This window comes from Macaca nemestrina, chromosome 5, assembly GCF_043159975.1.
Source record: "Macaca nemestrina isolate mMacNem1 chromosome 5, mMacNem.hap1, whole genome shotgun sequence".
Lineage (NCBI taxonomy): Eukaryota > Metazoa > Chordata > Mammalia > Primates > Cercopithecidae > Macaca > Macaca nemestrina.
The window spans coordinates 10,116,991-10,137,760 of NC_092129.1; the positions used below are offsets into that span (position 1 = coordinate 10,116,991).

The following is a 20,770-nucleotide window of genomic DNA, read 5'->3' on the forward strand; positions in this document are numbered from 1 at the left end:
CTGAAGAAAGCATTAAAGGAAACTGAGCAAAACAGTAACAGAAAGAAATGATGTCAGGGACACAGGAAATCATGCTTTAAGAATAAGAGTAATGATAAAGGGAAAATGTGATTCTTTAACATGAGTCTTCTTCTAGCTCAATGATATTGTGTGGGCTGCCAACAATTATGAGGTGGAATGCGGGGCCGATTTTCAAAATAATTATACAACCTTGTTGAATTTCAAATAGAGGCATGAAAATATCTTGCTTTATAAGATTGATAGTGATGTATTATAAGTGTTCATCATTTAATACATAAGTATGTTCCTTCAAATGTGTATGAAATAAGATTGTTGAAATATATGTTGGTAGAAGCAATCTTATAACATACAAAGCTTTGGGATATCTCTTTTCTGAAGACAAAAAAGCAAAGAGTAAATTCACTTATATGTCTTGCCAGTTGAGTTTGATAGACTTTTTCTCATTGAAGCATATTTGTCCTCCTCTATCAACCCCCGGCCCTCTCCCTCCCCCTAGACACACACACACACACACACACGCATTATTTTACTGAAACTGGTTAAGCAAGAAATCCCATACACTGTCAGCTCCTACCCTTTTGGCTGAAATAAACAGTCAGTTTGAAAGCTCACTCTGCTTTTTGGGTTTCGCAGTACAACCGATACCAGCAGTATGGTGCAGAGGAGTGTGTCCTGCAGATGGGGGGCGTGTTATGCCCCCGCCCTGGCTGTGGAGCGGGGCTGCTGCCGGAGTCTGACCAGAGGAAAGTCACCTGTGAAGGCGGCAACGGCCTGGGCTGTGGGGTGAGTACTGCCCGCACCCCTGGGGCGGTGTGTTCCTGTCCTTGTTTGCTTTTGCGCATGGGCTGGGATTACATTTTTATTTTATTCTCATTTTCCCTTTGGACTCAGACATCTTTGAACTTATGTATAAGAAAATAGATTTTAAATTCCTTTATAGGACTCCAGATTGGAAAATGTATGTATGTATTTTGGGGAAAAGAGTTGTATTAAGATTTTCTGTTTGGTTGCTTATGGAAGTATTTACTTTAAGATGCTGTGAACCACTTAGGCCAGACTTTTAAACTTTTCTCCCAGCACTCAACTGATCCAGAGCAAAAATGTATTCTTTCTTCAGAGTTGCCTTTAAGTAGACAGGAGTGAAGGAGAAAGAATTCTCCATCAGTGACGTCTTACTGACATTGTTTGCCTAAGTGGTTTCAAGAAATAAAATGAAGGTTAATGTGGAAAACTTGAAATGTTATTGTGTCATAAAAATCGTTTTAAATAGAGATGAACAAAACTAATGGTGTCTCTTATGGAAGCAGAATAAGAAAAGTGAAAAATGTTTGTTCTAAGAGGTCAAACCATGTGACCTGGCTGGCTTTTCAAATGAATCTATGGCTGCAGGCTGATGGCTCAAGGGGGAAAGAAGCATAACTCAAACACAAAAAGGCTTACTAAATTATAGGTTAAAATGACAAATGGATAATAATCCTGATATTAAATTTCATGCAGCCTAGAAAAGTAAGAAAGTGTATGTGCATATAAAAGTCTATTGAATTTTGATGGGAAACGTTTCTTTTAAAATTGCAACTTCATGAGGAGTTTTGTGCAAGAAGGAGCACAGATAACAGAGGTATATTTGCCAGTCCTGATTTGGGGCTGAGCCCTGTAAGTCATCTAGAAATAAATTAGCATTCATTCCCCTTAGTAAAGCTTCCTGTATGTCATGCAGTGGGGCTCACAAAACCCTGGGTTGAACAATGGAGTAGAGGAAGTGGAAGTTGAAAAATAATGAGATGCCATGGTGCCTAAGTGGAAAGAAATACCTCTGGATTCATAATCGTGATTGCATTTGAATGAAAACTCAAGTGATGTTTACTCTCCCTGGAGATGATGAAAATCAGGACACACTCTCCAGCCTTAGCCATCATCATGTGCTGAATTATCTGCACTGATTGTGTGTGGCCTCAGCAGGTTGCCAAACTCTGGGATCAAAATGCTAGCAAATGTTATCTTTTAAAATGAGGTTTTAACGAATTGTTTTTAACTACTGGCTAAATTGTGTGCTTCTGCCTGCTAATTGCCTACTGTGGTTCCATCCTCTAAAGCTGGATTTTAAGATTTTAACTTTCCTTAGGAGGTAGAGAATTCCACTGGCCCATCTTTTGCATTTGGTTGTTGACCTTGCTTTAAGAATGTTGAAGGGTTTATGTAATGTGAAATCTTGAATATCTTTATGTTCCCTTTTTTATACAAGTAAATCGTAAGTAAATAACATATATATATAAGCTCCAAATCATGGCAAATTATTTTAGAAGTGAATCAAAATGCTGTAATATCTTTGGATTAAAGGAGTTTGCAGGCAAACTTGACTTAAAGAAGGATAGCTATGTTCTCAAGGTTTCTTTGTCCTTTGGCAATTCTAGGTAATGTATTCTTACTTTATTTTAATTTGTTTTGATGTGTTGGTTTTGGAGGTGTGTTTGCTGGATTGTGTATTAGTTATCTATGACTGCATAGCAACTCCAAATTCTAACAATTTAACATAATAGAAATATATCATCTCACAGAGGTTCTGAGGGTCAGGAATCACCCGTGAGTGGCTTCACTGGGTAGTTCTGGCTCAGGGTTCCTCCTGAGTTTGCCGTTTAACTGGGTTGCAGTTATCTAGAGGCTTAACTGGGGCTGGAAGATCCACTTCCAAGGTGGCTCATGCACATGACTGTTGGCAAAAAAAAGTCCTCAGTTCCTCACCGGCTGTTGTCAGAAGGTCACCGTTCCTTACCACTTGGCCCTTGTCTTAGGCTGTTTGTCCCCATGATGGCAGCTGGCTTTCCCCAGAGCAAGCAGTCCAAAAGAGAGAACAGGGAGAGGAAACCACAGCGCCTTGTAGAACCAAATCCCCAAAGCTGCACCTGTCACTCTCACGTTATTCATTAGAAGTGAGATACTAGACCCAGCTCACTCTCAAAGGGAAGGGAGTTGGGCTCCATCTTAAAGAGGGTCAAAGAATTTATGGACATATTTTAAACCACCACAGTTTGCAATCTGAAGAAGCTGAAAAAAGAACAGAGAAGTGATTTTCTAAAGGATGCACTGAACTGTATGCCTTCCTTTCCCTCCCTCCCTTTTTGCCCCAGTCTCCATACTCTTTCGCAAGCTTACGTCCATTCCCATTGCTCTGGCTTCTCAGCAGAGATAAATTGACCTCATCATCGCCCTTTGTCTTCAAATCCCAAACTTTCACTGAAGGATATTCACCTGACTTGGATGCTAAAGGAATTCCACAGTGATTTAAAAAAGGAGATTGCGTTGAATGTGTGAAGTTCCAACCCTGGCTTCACAAACTACTAGTGGTCTTCATCTTTGTCAGTTTCCTTATCTCTAAAATAGGATATATATGAGCAACTCTGTGTAAGACTATTGTGAATAGTAAATGAGATAATAAGTGTGAAATACATAGAATAGTTCCTGGCATAGAGTGAGTGCAGATTTATTTAATATTTAATCAAAAGCTTAATGAATATTTATCCAAAGCTCACCCAAAAGATGCAACATTCAAGGAAGATTGCTTATGTGGCATTCATTGGCTATACTCTTCCAAATAGTCTAGAATCAAGGATGTAGCCAGATCTACAGCAGGAAATTGGGCACCTAGACCTTACTATTTTTAGCCTTCAAATAATTGCTTTTCCTAAATACTACTTTGCCATGATGCCATTTGTTTATATTGTAATTGTTACACAGGAAATGTGATGCCTGTGGTTCAGACTTTTCCACAAGGAACCATGGTGACTATTCAAGTCTGATCTGAGTACCAAGCACACTTATGCTTGTCCTGAGGAAAGTTGCCTTTAAGGATGTTAAACCAACTGATAAGGTTTGCCTCTGAAAGTTGACTGCTAGAAGATCTAAAGCTACATTTGTGGGCTCTGGGAGCATATAGAGAGGTCATAAACAATGGATTTGGAAACTGGTTTCCTGGCTTTACTTGTTTCCTTCTTTCTCTTCCCCTTTTCCTGATGCATGTTGTTTTGCTGTGGTTTGTACGTCCTTGTAAGCTGCCCATCTTTTCTGGGTTTAAGGAGTATAATGGAAAGCCATTGTCTGGAAGAAATTGTGGTTAGATTCTGTCATTTCAGAAGTAGAACATGGCCCAATACATAAAAGTTAGAAGAAGATGAATCTCCTTTTACTCTTTGCTCTAATAGTATGGACAACGAAGAACAAAATAAGCTGCCTCGGGGAGAAGTGAGTGTCTCATTCAATACATCGTTCAAGGAAAAGTCATTGGTAGCAAAGCTGTAGAAGAAATATAGAGTTCTAGATGTGCAAAAGGCCCTAGACATCATTAACTCCAGTGATTCTCGGTGTGGTTCACAGATTTATTGTGAGATGCCTGTGAATTCACCCGTGCTTAATGTTTTTCCTTCAACTATCAAGATAGAAAAGTACAACTCTTACTATGTGGGTATTCAAGAAATGTTTGCTGTTACAAAAAAAAAGTGTGTAAAAAGTTGAAACCCAAATTCTCTGCCATTTGTGGGATTTAAAATTTTTTGGAGCTAGACACCCATGTGTTGAGCCCTAGGCTCCAGAGGATTCTAATCTTGTAGTCATTTCACCCACCACCATGTGCCTGGGTGGTTTTCCACACAGCTGTGGTTTCTATTGTATATCCTTTCCATCTGAAGACTTCTGTGTCTTTAGTTGAGCTTCTGTAAAATAGGTGCTATAGTTAGTATTTATGAGTCTTTTGTTCACACATATGGGAATGTCCATTGGAAAATCAGATTCCAGACACTTTGCTCCACTGTGTCACAGGCTTATCTGTTCCCTCAGGAGCAATGTACCTTAACTAATAAATGAAGACAGGGATTTCCATTTAAATGATGATGTCAGTCCACCTAGGAAAGGCCTGATAAATGTGGGATGGATCCAGCAAATTTATTACCATTATAAAGAATTATTTGAAAGTACCACCTCCCAGGATTCAAGCTGCAGTGTTACACTGGTTTCCTGTCTTTATATTCCTGTCCTAAGCCTTTTCATTCTTCTTGGTAAATCATGTATTTGGTGTTTAACATTCATCGAATGTATGAATGAATGAATGAATGAATAGAATAAATGGTTGCATAAATCTTAATAATCTAGGAGTAATATCAATAAACTATTACTTTTATTTTCCAATATTAATCATCATTTATCCCAGTATTAAAATTGTTTACCTTGCCCCAACAAAGACCTCTTTGAAAAATATTTAAGCACCTTTATATACTTATACAATATACAGTGTTTTGATAGCACACATAGTATATAATTCAGAAAACCAAAATAACACTATGTTCAGGGATCCACAAAAAGTCCATTAGAAACCTGAAGGTACTACAGAATTTACAGAATTGATGTGCTCTATCAAAGGCTACATACAAGGCCAAGTAAAGAGTACATTCTGATATGTAAAATGTGTTACTCTTGGGAGCACTGAGATTTCAGTTTTGACTCAGCACAGAATATTTTTACATAGATAGAACGCAACAGAGAATGTATTTTGGTATCAAATACTACTCTAGCCTCACTCTACTAACCCTAGATCCTACTTTTACTACTGCTCATAAAAAAAAAAATTAATTGATTTCCTGAAGAATTCACGTTATGCATTATTCTTTTTTTCTGGCCTTATTGCTAGTCATCAGAACTATCTCACAAACTTTTATGACTCTGATGCAAAATGTTGACGTGTTTAGTACTGGAAAACAGCATCAAAATATGGAATACATTATACTCACTGACCTGGGAATGCAGAAAGCTATGGCAATCAGACCTTCCGAGTTATCTATAAATAAACCATCTTTATCTTATTTGGTGTTGTCTCAGAGTATTATATGTCTGGGAGATAATTTATTAAAATAATGCTTGAAGTTGGATGAGGAGTTTTCTGTTTTTAATTAGAAATCCAGAAACAAAATTTAGCAACTGCAGAAAAATACACATTTAAATGAAAATAGAATTTCAAAAATCTTATTAGTGACCATAAGTTAAGGAAATGCGATGAATTTCTTAAGGCCTCTAACAGTCACTCTCTCCTTAAACAAACACCGTCCTGTGTTGTTCAGAGGCAGATTTGTCAGGGAACTAACGAGGCCTTCACCTTGGGCTCCTTGCTTGCATGGGTCCTTTCCAAATCCTCTTAACCATGTTCACTTTCTTGCATTGATTTTCTTAAAAAGAGTTCCAAAAATTATAAAAATGAAGTTGTAAAGCCTCCCGCAAATGTGGTTCTAGGCCTGTGCAAGTATAGGATATGGCCTACTTCGTGCAAAGAAGTGTATATATGTTTTTGGTTAAAATTGTTATTTCGAACCACTTATAACAACAGCGTTAAAATATTGTTGGAGGTTTTAGTGAAATGAGAGTCTGAACCTCATTTTCAGCCTTTACATAGGAAAGGAGTCGATGAAGATAAATTATGATGATACCTACCCTTTTACTCAAAGATTTCAGTAATTATTGAGTTTAAACTCCAAATTAACAAATAGATATCAAGCTGTCTTTTTAATAGGTGGAGCTTGGAAAGAGAAAACATGTAGATGATCAATATTTAATAATGAAAGGAAAAAAGAAAATGGTTACTTTTCTTATTCTTTAAGCCAATTTTAATTTATTTTTGTAAAAATATGTAATTTAAATTATGCTTAGGTATTTTTTAAACCAAATTGAGATTTTTTAAGACTAGTCTCCAAATGTATGTGGTTTACATCATGATGTTTTCAGGGAGACACCGGAAAGAACAGGTGTTTCTCAGGATGACTAACTGTGGGTTCATGAGCCTTCACTCCAGCTGTCCCCATGCAAGTTTGCCTCAACCGCCTGGACACTGCAGCACGTAGAGAGTGGAATCAAATCTTGTTGGTACTTTAGGCTTTGATATACAAGATGTTCTCCATCAAAGAGCATTTTTAAAAAGAAAGTTGATGTTATGAAATGTCAAAAAATATGCATTCCATGTTTATTTGACATATGTCCAAAAATCTAATTTAAACTCTAAGATCAGCTCATTTGCAGATTGGAAATAAGTCTCGCTAGACTTTCTGCCTGTGAGACAGCTTGAAGTGCAAAGATAGAAAGCTTCGGAGAGTATTTATTTTAGTTAAAGAAACTGTTCACAAATGTACAAACAAGTTCTGCATACCATTCCTCTGGAAAGCATCTATCAGTTGGCAGACATTCCTAGAAAGTGTTCTGTGATTTTGAGGTATAGTTGATCTTTGATGAGCAACTGGAAGTTGAGGGGTGCCAACCCCTCCTGCAACCAAAAGTCAGCAGATAGCTTAAACTCAACTACAACTGGCCATTGTTGACGGGAAGCCTTATCAATAATATAAATGGCTAATGAGCAGGAATTTGTATATCACATGTATTATAACTATATTCTTATGATAAAGTAAGCTAGAGAAAAGGAAACGTTAAGAAAATCATAATGAAGAGAAAATGTATTTTCTATTTATTAAACGGAAGTAGATCATCATAAAGGTCTTCACCCTCATCGTCTTCATGTTGAGTAGGCTGAGGAGGAAGAGGAGGGGTTGGTCTTGCTATTACAGAGGTGACCGAGGCAGAAGAAAATCAACATATAAGTGGACTTACATTCTAACGCATGTTGTTCAAGGCTCAGCTGCATATAGAAAAGTGTATTTTTTTTTAACCCAACACAGACCACTAGCCATTCTCATTGTCTTTAACCAGTTTTTGTTGAAATAAAAGTAAATATGAAATAATTATACTCTTTTTTTTTTTTCTTTTTGAGACGGAGTCTCACTCTGTCACCCAGGCTGAAGTACAATAGCACAATCTCGGCTCACTACCACTTCCGCCTCCCAGGTTCAAGCGATTCTCCTGCCTCAGCCTCCCGAGTAGCTGGGATTACAGGCACCTGCCACTACGCCCAGCTAATTTTTGTGTTTTTAGTAAAGATGGGGTTTCACCATGTTAGTCAGGCTGGTCTTGAACTCCTGACCTCAGGCAATCTACTCACCTCAGCCTCCCAAAGTGCTGGGATTACAGGCGTGAGCCACTGCACCTGGCCAATAATTATACTCTTTCAAAATCATAAGATCCATCTTTTTGAATAATGTGTTAGAAAATCAGTTTTATGGCAAATCGATTGGAGGACAATTCTTTAGCTTTACAAGCTGCAGAGAGCTCAGAACAGTCCTGAAAACAGGCTTCTTGTGAAGATTGAATTGTTTCTGTGCATTTATTTTGGTCATGCGCTGAACTCTGTATAGGGCTGTGTGTCTAACATGGCAGCCTTTAGCCACACATGGCTGTTTAAAAGTAAGCATAATTAAAAAGTCAGTTCCTCGGTGACAGTAACCACATTCCAAGCGCTCAGTGGCCATACATGGCAGGTGGCTACTGTATTGAACAGTGCAGATATAGCCCATTTTCATCCCTGCAGAAAGTTCTATTGGACAATTCCGGTCTGGGAAAAGACCGGGACGTCTGTCCAAGGAGTACCATTTACAAACTCAAGGTTTCCTGTGTTTTCAACACAAGCACTTTGAGCTATTCAGCTATAGTTGAGGGAGGGAAAAAAAAAACTTTACCAAAATACAGCAATTTCTTGACTATAAAAATATGAAGCAGCATTTTCCAGAGTAGGGGTCATGCAATCCAGGTTCCAACAGATGTTGCCAGGACCATGGCAGGAGTTGGGGTACAGAGAGATGGAGCAGAGATCTGCAATCCAATAGTTGGAGGCACCGGGTAAGCCAGATTAAACCAATTTCTTTCCTATAGGACTTAAAGCTTTCAATATGCAAACACGTATTGCTTGAGCAAGCAGAACAGCACACTCAGCATTTCCTCAGCTCTATAGAGCAAGAACTACCTTTTGTGTGGTACATTTTGTAAGACAGGTGTCTTATGAAGCTACTTGGGATTCAGATGGCTTGCTTTATTTTTCTAATGCATAGTGCTGAGTTGCGTACTGCTAGTCACAATGAACAGGTGATACCCAAAAATCAGAGCCATTAGGCCCACAATAGTTCTTTTTTGTAGAGAATTAATGAAAGCATGGCTTTTTAAATTATATAGTATAATTGCCTCAAATGTGTTTTTGAGACTACAGTATATTTTTACAGTAAAATCTTTTTCTTTCTAACACTGCCATTGATATATATATTTACGGGTTTAAGATCAGTTAGAGAAGATGGGATGAAATTTTGTGATCATGTGTGCTTAGTAACTCTCCTTCCAAGGATCCCTATTAAATGAACATGAGAATAACTTATATAACAATAAATGATAAATAAAATATTTTCATAGGGCAAGTGTCACCATGTGTCAATCTCATAGAATGTTAACTGCATGGGGCATTATGATAATAACCAAAAAAATGACATGTAGATTGTGTTTTTGTTTTCCATGTGTGAAGAAGTGCTTCTGCAAACAGCGAGAACAATCCTAAGGAGGTAGTGCTTGGGTCCAGCTCAGCTGGGACAGACCTGGGGGCAGCTTGCATCTCCCTAAACCCCAGCATTCTGAATGGCGATCTTCCCCTTTCCAGCACTATTTTGTATTAGATAAAAATATGGAAATGATCAACTTTTCCATAGTATTACAGCAGCTAAGTATGTTCTTGACATAATTATACAGCGGAATACAATACTCTGTTATGAAGAGTGAGGTCAATCCGTGTCCTGATACGGAACCACTTTTAATACACAGAATGAAGTAAAGACAGCATGAAAAGGGGATCAATGCACATGAGTGTGTAAGATATTTTCCGGAAAGAAGCAAAGACACCCCGGGAACAGTGGCTGCCTTTGGGTAGAGGAAGTGATGATGTGAGGGAGGAAGCCTTTACTTTTCAGTTTATAACCTTCTAGAATGTTTGAGGTTCCTGAACATGTAGATTGGTAGTTACTTTTTTATAGCATGAGGGACTGAGCTTATGAATTACTTTTTTTTCTTAATTAAACTTAGTAATGTTACATGTTAAAAATAAAAGCAATGTGACCAATAATTAAATTAGGTAGAATTTTACACCTTTTTAGGCATAGTGTTTCTTTGAGGTTAGACTAGGGAGAAGGAAATACGCTTTTCACTGGCAGAGACCGAGGGCACAGAAACCAGCTCCATGGAGCCTCGCTGCTGTTCCAGAAAGAGCCAGGCCTGCAGGTGGTGGTCCGGCTGGCCACTCTTAAACTGGAAGGTGTCAGGAGCAACTCTCCTGTCATACCCACGTAGCTGAATGTCATTTTTTAATGAGAATGAAGTCCACTGGGAAATTTAATTTACCTTCGCAAAATAGGGTCTCTGAAACATGTCACCAAATGTATTGAGCAGCCAAGGCAAATCAGTGATGTTTTAATTAAATTACACAAAATGTCTAAATAGTTCTTACATTACAGGAAAACATGTCCCATTGCTACTTTGCACATCTCTGTATTCTAGCAATCATCTTCCTACAGGGCATTTGTTCAGCTAGTGCCCCTTGAGGGTCAGGGCAGAGATCGTCTAGCATATGCCCAGAGCATCCCATGTTAGCCCCATGGCATGATGAAGAAGCAGCACACCCTCACTCTTCACACGAAACAGGAACACCAAGGCCGGCGCTAAGCAACTGCTGTTATTCCTGTTGTTCATGACGTTTAGGCAGAGTTCAAGGGAGCCCACACAGAATGAGCGCTCAGGACTAGAGTGCCAGGCATTTCTCTTGCTTGTCCAACATCCCATTGGGAAAGGCTAAGTCGATCAATTATTCAATCAGCTGTCTCTACAAGCTCCTGGGAGGGAATAGGGCTTTTCTTGGGTAAAGACCAGCCAGTCCCATGGGCACTGGTTTCCAAGAATCTGCAACAGATGTAGAAATCACATTTCCTAAGATTCCAAGGAATGCAGCCATTTTTCCTCCTTCTCCACTTGGCATCTCAGTGGGCCCCCGGGTTCTACCAGTTGAGGTCCTCAAAGACTCACTTTTGCCTCTTTTGCACCACGAAGTGGAAACTTGAAGTGTGCCCTGGGCAAGTCTGATCTGGCCTGGCTTGACCTTCAGTCCCACCTCCCCTAAGATTTGGAGGTCCTTAGGAGGTACACCTGGCAGAACTATCCAAGCCTACCATACAGGCCTTTGTCCCCACTGTCCATTAAAAAGTTGATGTTGTGGATGGAGACTAAGGAGATTTCTTAAAGTCCAATTTATTTTAGAATATTTTCCAAGGAGAAGGAAAACATCAAGTAACTACAAAGCCACAGGTAAGGCCCAGGTCCAATGTATAACCCTTGCCTGTCTGTTTGCCCATTCTTGAACCAGGATCAGAAGAAGTGTACAAGTGAGAAGGAGCCCAGTCAGAAGGAGATAAGCCTCACTGTTGCACTCTAGGAGGTAATTTGTCAAGCGGGCCTATTGCTGCACTTCCAAAAAGCAATTTTCTTCCTCCTTTCTATAGAAGAAGGCCAAGAATGCCTGTTTCTCTAATCAAAGTCGCCTGTTACTCTCTTTCAGATAGATAATATATTGTTCCTGACACACATCACATTTTTCTTCACAGGGCCATGTTGGTTATTGACCAGAGTTAAGGGACAGTCTGGGAATTTGATGCCAAGTGATTTTTTTTCCCAATTCCTCTCAAGGTATTAGTGCTAAACCATCAGGGCTGTAATTTGGAGGAAGTCTGTGTTCACTCTTCCTGTGGCCACCTCCCCATGTAGATGAACCCAGTCCACTTGCAGAATGTGACATATCCCTAAATAATTCTTACACATTATCAAATGCAAGCTTTTGATTGTGTCCTTCTTAGAATTTGAGCCCAGCACTTTGGGAGGCTAAGGCGGGCAGATCACGAGGTCAGGAGATCGAGATCATCCTGGCTAACATGGTGAAACCCCGTCTCTACTAATATGAAAAATTAGCTGGGTGTGACGGCGGGCACCTGCAGTCCCAGCTACTCGGGAGGCTGAGGCAGGAGAATAGCGTGAACCCGGGAGGCGGAGCTTGCAGTGAGCCGAGATCGCGCCAGAGCACTCCAGCCTGGGCGACAAAGCGAGACTCTGTCTCAAAAAAAAAAAAAAAAAAAGAACTTGAAGCATTGTTCTTTATGTGTACAAGCCTGCGTTTTGACATTTCCTGATTATTTGAAGGAAATAGAATAAATAGTCCAGTTAACTTGTAAGTTAGTCATTTGCATCAGAAATAAGATGGAATTTTATTTGCTGGAGTTTTAAAGAATGTAGAGCTTGGAATGGATGTGTCCTAAAAGAGAAATTTCCCAGTGATTAATCAACCTTGTTTAGACCGTTCATTTAAATGATTGTACATGTAAATAGGAAGTACATAGAAAAGCTGTGTATTCAGAAGATAGCTGCTATTTGGAAAGAAAGAAATCTAAATCAAAGTAGACTTCTCAAAAACTCTTTTATGTGATGACATGACTGGGCTTTGTATAAGCAGTATTGTATTGCTGTAAAGTTCAGAAGCTGCTTAATCAATAAAAAAAGTTGAAGTAGAGAGAGAGGATTAAAGAGATAAGATCTGTGTGAGACTAAATCTATCGACCCAGAACTTCCTGTAATGGGATGGATGGGAACTGCTTCACCTTGTTAATGTAACAGAGGTTTCCATCTCAAAATTGCTGTTTGGAGACTATGTCACTGTGTCTATTTTTAGTTCCTTGGTCTAAAGAAACCACAGATTGTTTTTGCAAGACCTCAGAAAAGCACAAAACTTCCATTGTAAACACGATTTAGATAAAACACTTACTGGGTGTGCTTTTAATATTCTGAGCATCACGTTAAACATCATTGATGTAAAATCAGAAATCTGCAGGGACACAAGCTACCTCGGAATGTGAATAAAATAGCCAGCATGAAACCAACTCTGTAGGCTATTTACCTTCCCTGTACAAACAGAACTGCTTGCTGATAGAGCGTGACCCCCAGCACCTGGCTGTCAGCCAGCAGGGGCAAGTTTCTATCAGGTCATAGTTAGAATCTGTGTGTGCACAACAGACAGACTGTAGACTAAAATGTCAGTTTCCCTCCTGACGTCAATCTCCCCCTTTCTCTTGCTAACAGAACCTATTTTTTTTTTCTTTTTTTCAAATGTGCACCGCTTTGGGAAATGACCTCATTTTCCAGGTCAGTAGTGAGTTCTGAGTAGTCTAAACCAGTCTTGCTAATCCTGTGACCCTTACTAGTGATCAGGTTTGAGAAGATCCAGGCCCTTCTAGGGTTCATTACACTACTGAGTGCATCAGCTCTGAAGCCACTCCATTGTTGGACTGCCTGTAATGGGATATGATACATTTCCTTTCCATTTAAGCCAGTTAAATTGGAGCTTTCTGTTTCTCCAATCAAAATCTCTTAATGGGCACACAGGCATTTATTTCTCTTAATAATGACCAAAGGAATTCATTTACTAAGGACTTTGAGCAGATATTGGAAAAAAAAAAAAGAATTATTTGATTGGAGCTTTTTAGTAGCAAACAAAATCACCTCCAGATTATTATATTCCATAATGTTTTCGTGTCCACTGTAACGGTAATCAGCAATTTAAAAAAATCTTTTTGTTCCTCTCTGGCTAAATGGATTGTAGTAGCCTCCATTATATTATTCTGACACTAGTTCCATGGCGTGTGGCCAATTCCTAGGACTACAGTGACATAAGTGGATGGGAGTTTATTTCTCTCTCTCATAAAATTATGTCTGGAGCTGGGATGCTCCACTCCACCAAGCCTTTAGTTGCCTTCATCTACATGGTGTAAGGTGGCTCAGCCCCAGGTCCACATTTCAACCAGAAACAAAGGGGAAGGAGAAGAGGACATTCCCAGTCTCTTTAAAGGTCAAATCTGGAAGTAGCACACAACATTGCACTCATATTCTGACAGAGAAAAGTTACTTGTGAGGCTACATGGCCAGCCCCCAAAGCAGTTGGGAAATATCTTTATTCTGGGTGCAATGTGCCCAGCTAGAAACTGTTCCTATGAAGAAAAGGGCGAATGGATGATGAGCGGACAAATGTCAGTCTCTGCCTCATCTGGTGTCTTTTCTGTCTCCTTTTATCATTACTCAAATACCATTCACTTGTCTCCAGTCTCAGAGTTTCATATTTTCATGCAGGAAAAGAAAAAAGTATTCTGGCAAGAAGCTACTTCTTTTTTATTTCTAACAGAATTGAGTATTTCCTTGGTGATGTTCTTTTTAACAATATATATTTTTCACTTTCTGTATTCCCAGGCATGAGAAATTAGACCTCCAACTCTCAATAATACCCATAAAATTGTATTCACCCCTTCTATTAAAAGGTGTTGCCACAATAACCTTCGGAAGTTGTGCAGATAAATAGAGTTCGCATTCAGTATTGCCATAAACTGAAAGCAGAGGCACAATTCTAGAAAATTCTCTAGTTGGATTGACATTTACACCTGCTGATTATTTTGTTCTCATGTCACATACAAAGGCACTACTAAACCATGTAGAACCACACGTTCCACGGACTAAAGCTTTTGGAGTTACAAATTGAATATGATATTTCACGTAGAACTTGGAGTAATATCAGCTTCTGACTTACATTTCTAACAGAAGTCCTAGGAGTTTTAGCTTTTATTCTTCTACCGCAATCACTAGAAATCATGCTGTTTTTAGCAACTAAGCTATTCTCATAAGAAACATTCACCAAGGGGAAAAATTCAGTATATTCTCCCTTATATTGAAAATAAATCAGTAATACTTGTAGGGGAAAATTGTTTATTCTACATGCATGAATTGGTTATCCAGTATGTATATGGCTCTCTGCTAGATGCTACAGGCACACAGAGGTGATGCCACAGCCACTGTGCTGGAGAAACACATCATCTAATGGGAAGACAAGGCACGTCTGTGTGAAACAGCATAGCCACATGGCAACATGTAATTGTGCCGGGGAATGTCCCACAGAAATCCAGGATGCTTAATGACCTTAATGACCCAGTTCCTGCATCACTGTGAACACACCTCATAGTCATGTGTGTCACACTGCTTGTGTGCATACCACTTGCCCACATGTGGAGCTGCTGTGGGGCTGCTGGTGGGGTGAGCAGGAGCTGCCTTCTATTCATTTTTGTATCCTCAGCAATGACCCCTGCATTCAGCACACTCATTGTGTCATGAATGATGCTGTGAGAAAGGAAAAGGTTTGGAATCAAGAATGGGGAGCTTCATTAAGCACACTGAGGGATGGAAAAATTTGGCCTAAAGTGGTGACTGAAATATTTCAGGCAGAAGATTCTGCACCAGAGTGAAGGGTCAGGAAGCCAGGCAGCTGCAGATAACACGGCCAGGGAGGAACGAGTAGGCGATGGGGAGGAGTTGTGGGCTCATGGTGCCTGATCAAGAACAAGAGAGGGAAAGGGAGTCTGGCCCTGTGGGCTAAGGATTTGGGACTTCATCCTGCAGACCATGGAGGCCAGGACATGATCAGATCTTTTGGAAAAAGTAATCTAGTGTGAGGGTGAGGAGAACAGGTGGAAAGGGGGTTCATTGAAAGTCACAGAGACCACTGTGACGGTGAGTATCTTGTGTGAATATACAGCCTTCCGACCTTATAAAACAGGAATCACTATTTATCTTTTCTCCTTCTACTAGTGAAGCAGCATTGGTAGTCCCGGGTAAATCCCCAGGGTTCCTTATCTCACGCCAAGAAAATTAAGTACACAGACACGTGGGTGGGTTAAGAAGTGGAAAGTATAGGCAGAAGAAAGGAGAGAGGAGAGCAGCTCTTCGCAAGAGAGTAATGTCTGAAAAACAGGGTCAAGGTGGCGGATCACAGCAGCTTTTATAGGTAGCCTTGAGGAGGCAGTGTCTGATTTATGTAGGACTCACAGATTGGTTTGACCAGGTGTGGCATTTACATAGCACGCAGAGAAGGCTCTTGGCCCCACCCTAATCTTATTATGCAAACAGACTTTCCACTTGATGGGGCCATCTTTTCTGCTCCTGACTGTACATGTGGCTGGCAAAAAGAGAAGATGGAGCCGCCATTTCGAGCATGGCTAGTCCCAGGGACTATATTCCTATGGGCACAACTGCCAGCATGTACCCGTGCAAGTTTCCAGCATGCTTGTTTGTGTCTGCAGCTCGATTTTACAGGCTGCTCTTGTTGGAAAGGAAAATGATTTGGGGGCTGCTTTTCGTTAAAAGAAAAACCTTACTGAGGACTTGCGCACCCTCACTGTCTGCCTAAGTACTTTCTTTTTAACTCCTATATCACTAGTTTTCAGAAATTATTTTAAGAATTTTAGGTTTGTAATATCATATGCATTTAAGGCTGAAACCTTGGGGATGTGGAAGATTTGGATCATTATTTTATTTTAGAGATTATTTAGAAATTGAATTCCTAACCACTCTCTGTATAATGTGTAATAGCTAGTATGGTACACTATAGAATATTTATACTCACCCATCTTCATTATGCTGCATAATTTGCTGCCTTTCATTTTTTAATCTAAAAATATGAGTGTAATATTTAAAAGTCTTAAATAGCAAATTTTCCTTACTGTTTCCTCAGCATCCACCATGGTATCCAACACACATATAATTGTATAAGAGGGTTTCATATGGAAAAGTCCCGAGAGTGAAAAGATTTGCAGATTTATAAGAGGCTTTCTACCAATATTTGAGAAGTGATGGCAGGTGTAAGGGGTGGACTGTGACAGCCACCCTTCTTGACTCAGATATCCCAGCACCCACGTGCATGCACCAGTGAACATGAAAAAGTGAAAGGCAGGAAAGACCTTCTGACCATGACATTCCAGCCGTGTTACCAAGTGAGCGTCTTCCCACTCTTGTAACCCATGGTTTCTATTTAGCAAGGATTTTTTGTCTGAATTAATTTATTTCAAAAATACAAACAAAAGCAAGTAAAAAACCCCACAAAGTTAATTTATAACCACCCTAGATATTTTCAGTGTCTTTAGAGCATTTAACATTAGTACACTGGGAATCACAGCCCACCCTGGAACAGATAGAGTATGGAATAAACCCCTGAGTAGGGAGCTGGGTCCAGACTCACACACACACATACTAGATACATACACCCACACTCACACACACACACCCATATACACACCCCTGTTTCACAAACTAGATCCAGAAATAAACTTCTTACCATTTTACCTATGAAAAAGTTATTTTTTTACTTAAGTGAACCCTGAAACTTGTGCATTTGAATTTTAATCCAGTTAGTTTTACACAGATCCCAAAGTCTCTAGGCCAAATTTTTCTGCAAGGAGAAGCATTTTGTACTTGTAGATACATAGATTTTATATATATATATATGTGTGTGTGTGTGTGTGTGTGTGTGTGTGTATAGAGAGAGAGAGAGGATAGATAGATAGATAGATAGATAGATAGATAGATAGATAGATTTTTAATAGAGCTAATTATAGTGAAAATTTTAAATTGAAATTAGTTTTTTGTTTCAGGGAACGGTATGAAGGTGAAGATTTGCAAATGTTTACCCCAAACCCCTTCTTTATTAAACACTTTTGGCATCTATCTAATTTCCTTGTATGCGTGTATCTCCAGTGTTTGCAAAGGCTTTTTCTATGTATCCCTAAAAGTAGGGTCCATTGTAACAGTTCCAAAACATTCCTCAAAGCTGTTCTTTTATAATCTCATCATTCTCATCCCTGAGCACCTCCATTTCCCAAGCCTGGATAACAGACGCAGGTAATCCACCTGCCTGTCTGATATTCAGATTTATAATTCCCTTGCTGGTAAGACTGACATGATTTTTTTCAGAGCACCCTGACTCTTTCCAAAGGATAGGTGCCCTAGAGCAGCAGGGACAGTGCTCCTAAATAGCCCTACACATTTGCAGTGTATATGTCCATGGTCACTCACACGTACAAGCCCCCTAAAGAGAAAATCTTCTCCTTTTAACCTGTTTTGGATTCTGCCCAGGTTCCTTTCTTTGGGGTGGTCTTACTGGGCCACCTGCCTCGGGACACTTTTAACTCATTTAGTTGATTTCTTCCAACACTGGGTCATTAAAATGTGGGAATGTATCGGTTTCCTCAGCAATGTTGCTGGGTGAGGGTGGGGGGTGGCATTTGCACAATTTTTTTTTTTTTTCTTTTTTTTTTGAGACGGAGTCTGGCTCTGTCTTCCAGGCTAGAGTGCAGTGGCATGATCTCAGCTCACTGCAAGGTCCACCTCCCGGGTTCATGCCATTCTCCTGCCTCAGCCTCCCAAGTAGCTGGGACTACAGGTGCCCACCACCATGCCCGGCTAATTTTTTGTATTTTTGGTAGAGACGGGGTTTCACTGTGTTAGCCAGGATGGTCTCAATCTCCTGACCTCGTGATCCGCCCACCTAGGCCTCCCAAAGTGCTGGGATTACAGGCATGAACCACCACACCTGGCCTTGCACAATTATTTTTAAGGCTGGACAAATGATGGAACTGGTGGAACTTGCATTCAGGTAAAATAAACATTATTATCTGGTGGTGGAGTGCTATGTTCTGTTTGAAGCAATAAAATATCCTGTAGGTAGTTGAAAATAGGAAACTGAAATTTGATGTGTTAGGATTTTGGTAAAGATTTGAATTATCGTTAGAAAGGAATTGTTGAAGCTCTCCAATAATTGGTCTGTTCTCTGAAGTAGAGCAGATTGACAGCCTTTTCTCTTAAAAGAAGCAAGCCTTGGGCCAGGTGTGGTGGCTCACACCTGTAATCCCAGCACTTTGGGAGGCCAAGGTGGGCGGATCACGAGGTCAGGAGATTGAGACCATCCTGGCTAACACGGTGAAACTCCATCTCTACTAAAAAATGAAAAAATTAGCCGGGCGTGGTGGCGGGCACCTGTAGTCCCAGCTACTCCGGAGGCTGAGGCAGGAGAAGCGCTAGAACCTTGGAAGTGGAAGTTGCGGTGAGCCGAGATCGCGCCATTGCACTCCAGCCTGGGCAACAAGAGTGAAACTCCATCTCCAAAAAAAAAAAAAAAAAGAAAAAAAAAGAGAGAGAGAGAAAAGACGCAAGCCTTACAGGTCTTCGTAGACATGGAATGAGGCTGCTCCAATTCCTGCTGGTCTCTGGAAGGGCTGAGAAAATGGAAAGGACAATTTCTTCTAAAAGTATGATTTTTCAAACCAGGATACCTGATGTGGAAGATGATACCCAGTGCCACAGGAGAAGGTGCATTTGCGTAGACACTGGGGCAGGTCTGGGTGGGGAATGATACTTTTATGTTGAACCAAACACAGGAATCTTCAAAAAGTGTCTAAATTTACAGCCCTTCCTTTGGGCTATGACCTCCAGACATTCCAAGTAGTTTTTGTTCTCTTTGTTCTCTTTCCTGTGCTGTCCAGGAACACCCGTGAGGGAGAGTTTGAGAAGTGTCCATTTAAGTGATGGCAAGAAGCCCATGTGCACAGTCATGGCCCAGTGACAAAAAAAGTTGGCTAAAACATCAGAGTGGTGGGAAATGAATAAAGGGTTTTTCTTTGTTTTTTGATGCTTCTTACGAAAAATGTTTTTGCTGCTCTGTTGTTTTTATAACTTGCTCAATAAGTTTCACTGCTCTACAAAGTAGATTAACGTTCCTGTATTATTTATGTACCATGGAAAAGGAACTGGTCCCACAAGGACTGACATTAATTTGTGTCAAATGATATTTTTCTTCATCATCAAAATGTGAGCAATTAAATCTCCACTTCTCAAATGTGAGAAACATATGAAAGAATGTTTAACCCATGAACAATTTTCCCGCCAGAGATAAAAATCAGTTGTACAAATAATGTTTATAAATCTTCTTTGATTTCGAAAATATTTTTATATCTTACTTTGCGGAAGACAGCTTATCTGTAGGACAGCCTCTTCCAACACGGCCTCTCTTAAACTGAGCTGCTGTAATTCTATGAATGGGCTATACTTCATCCAAGTATGGAGGTTTAGGTGTTTTATTACTGGAAACTGAAACTGTGTGAGTTTAAAGAGAAACCAGCCATCTCTCTGTCCCAGTGCTGTGAGGTCCTAAGTAAGCCATTTACCTTTCCTGTGCCACTGTTTCCTGTTCCTCTGCAAAAGGAGGCATCTTCCATCTTTAAGACTCGGAGCTGTCTTGCATTCTGGTATTGATATTACCAGAGCAGATGGGCTAATGTGTGACTCGCCTCACTAAACCTGTGAACTTGATGCTCACTGTGGCCCCAGGTGAGGTAGCTGGAGGGACACGGCCATCAGCCACAACCAGGTGTCAAAATCATCCCCATCCTTGTCTTCTCACATTCCCTGAGGCATCTACTTTCAGCAATCGCTCATCAAGTCGGATATTGGAAGATGAGACTCTTGCCTTTCAATACCCTACATTTCACTGGAACAGGAAGGCATGCGCTGACTAGGGAGAGGAATCTGTGGTTGTGGCTCATACATCTCATAGACATAAGACAGCTGTTTTAAGTGACAGACTCCTAAATTAAGATTTTCAAACAAGACTGTTCTTGTGAATATCAACACAATAATTCAGATAAAAACAAAGCAGGATTCCTGCCTTCTAAGCTAGAACCACGAGGCAGGCAAACTTGACTTCTTCGGCCCTTGGTATACAGTATGAGGCCTCAGGGAAGGCCTTATTTACTTGGCTCCTTTTTTCAGTTGTGGCTTAATTTCCAAGAATTTTCATCCAGTCTCTTAGTTTCTCACTGGACTTCACCTAATCATTCAAGACAAATAGTCACCTCCCCAAGAGATAATTATACCATCTCCCAAGGCAGTGTTTAAT

The 20,770-nt window shown here is 40.1% G+C and overlaps 1 protein-coding gene across 12 annotated transcripts in view; it reads left to right on the forward strand.

Annotated features, from left to right (window-relative positions):
• Positions 1 to 20,770, forward strand: part of PRKN (parkin RBR E3 ubiquitin protein ligase) — a 1,377,649-nt gene that overhangs the window by 1,171,127 nt on the left and 185,752 nt on the right. For 10 of the 12 annotated variants that reach the window (XM_071095931.1, XM_011750983.3, XM_011750978.3 and 7 more), the window contains one exon: positions 655 to 804. In XM_071095931.1, coding sequence (XP_070952032.1) covers positions 655 to 804 — 150 coding nt within the window. The other 2 variants (XM_071095934.1, XM_011750985.3) reach the window with 2 other exon arrangements.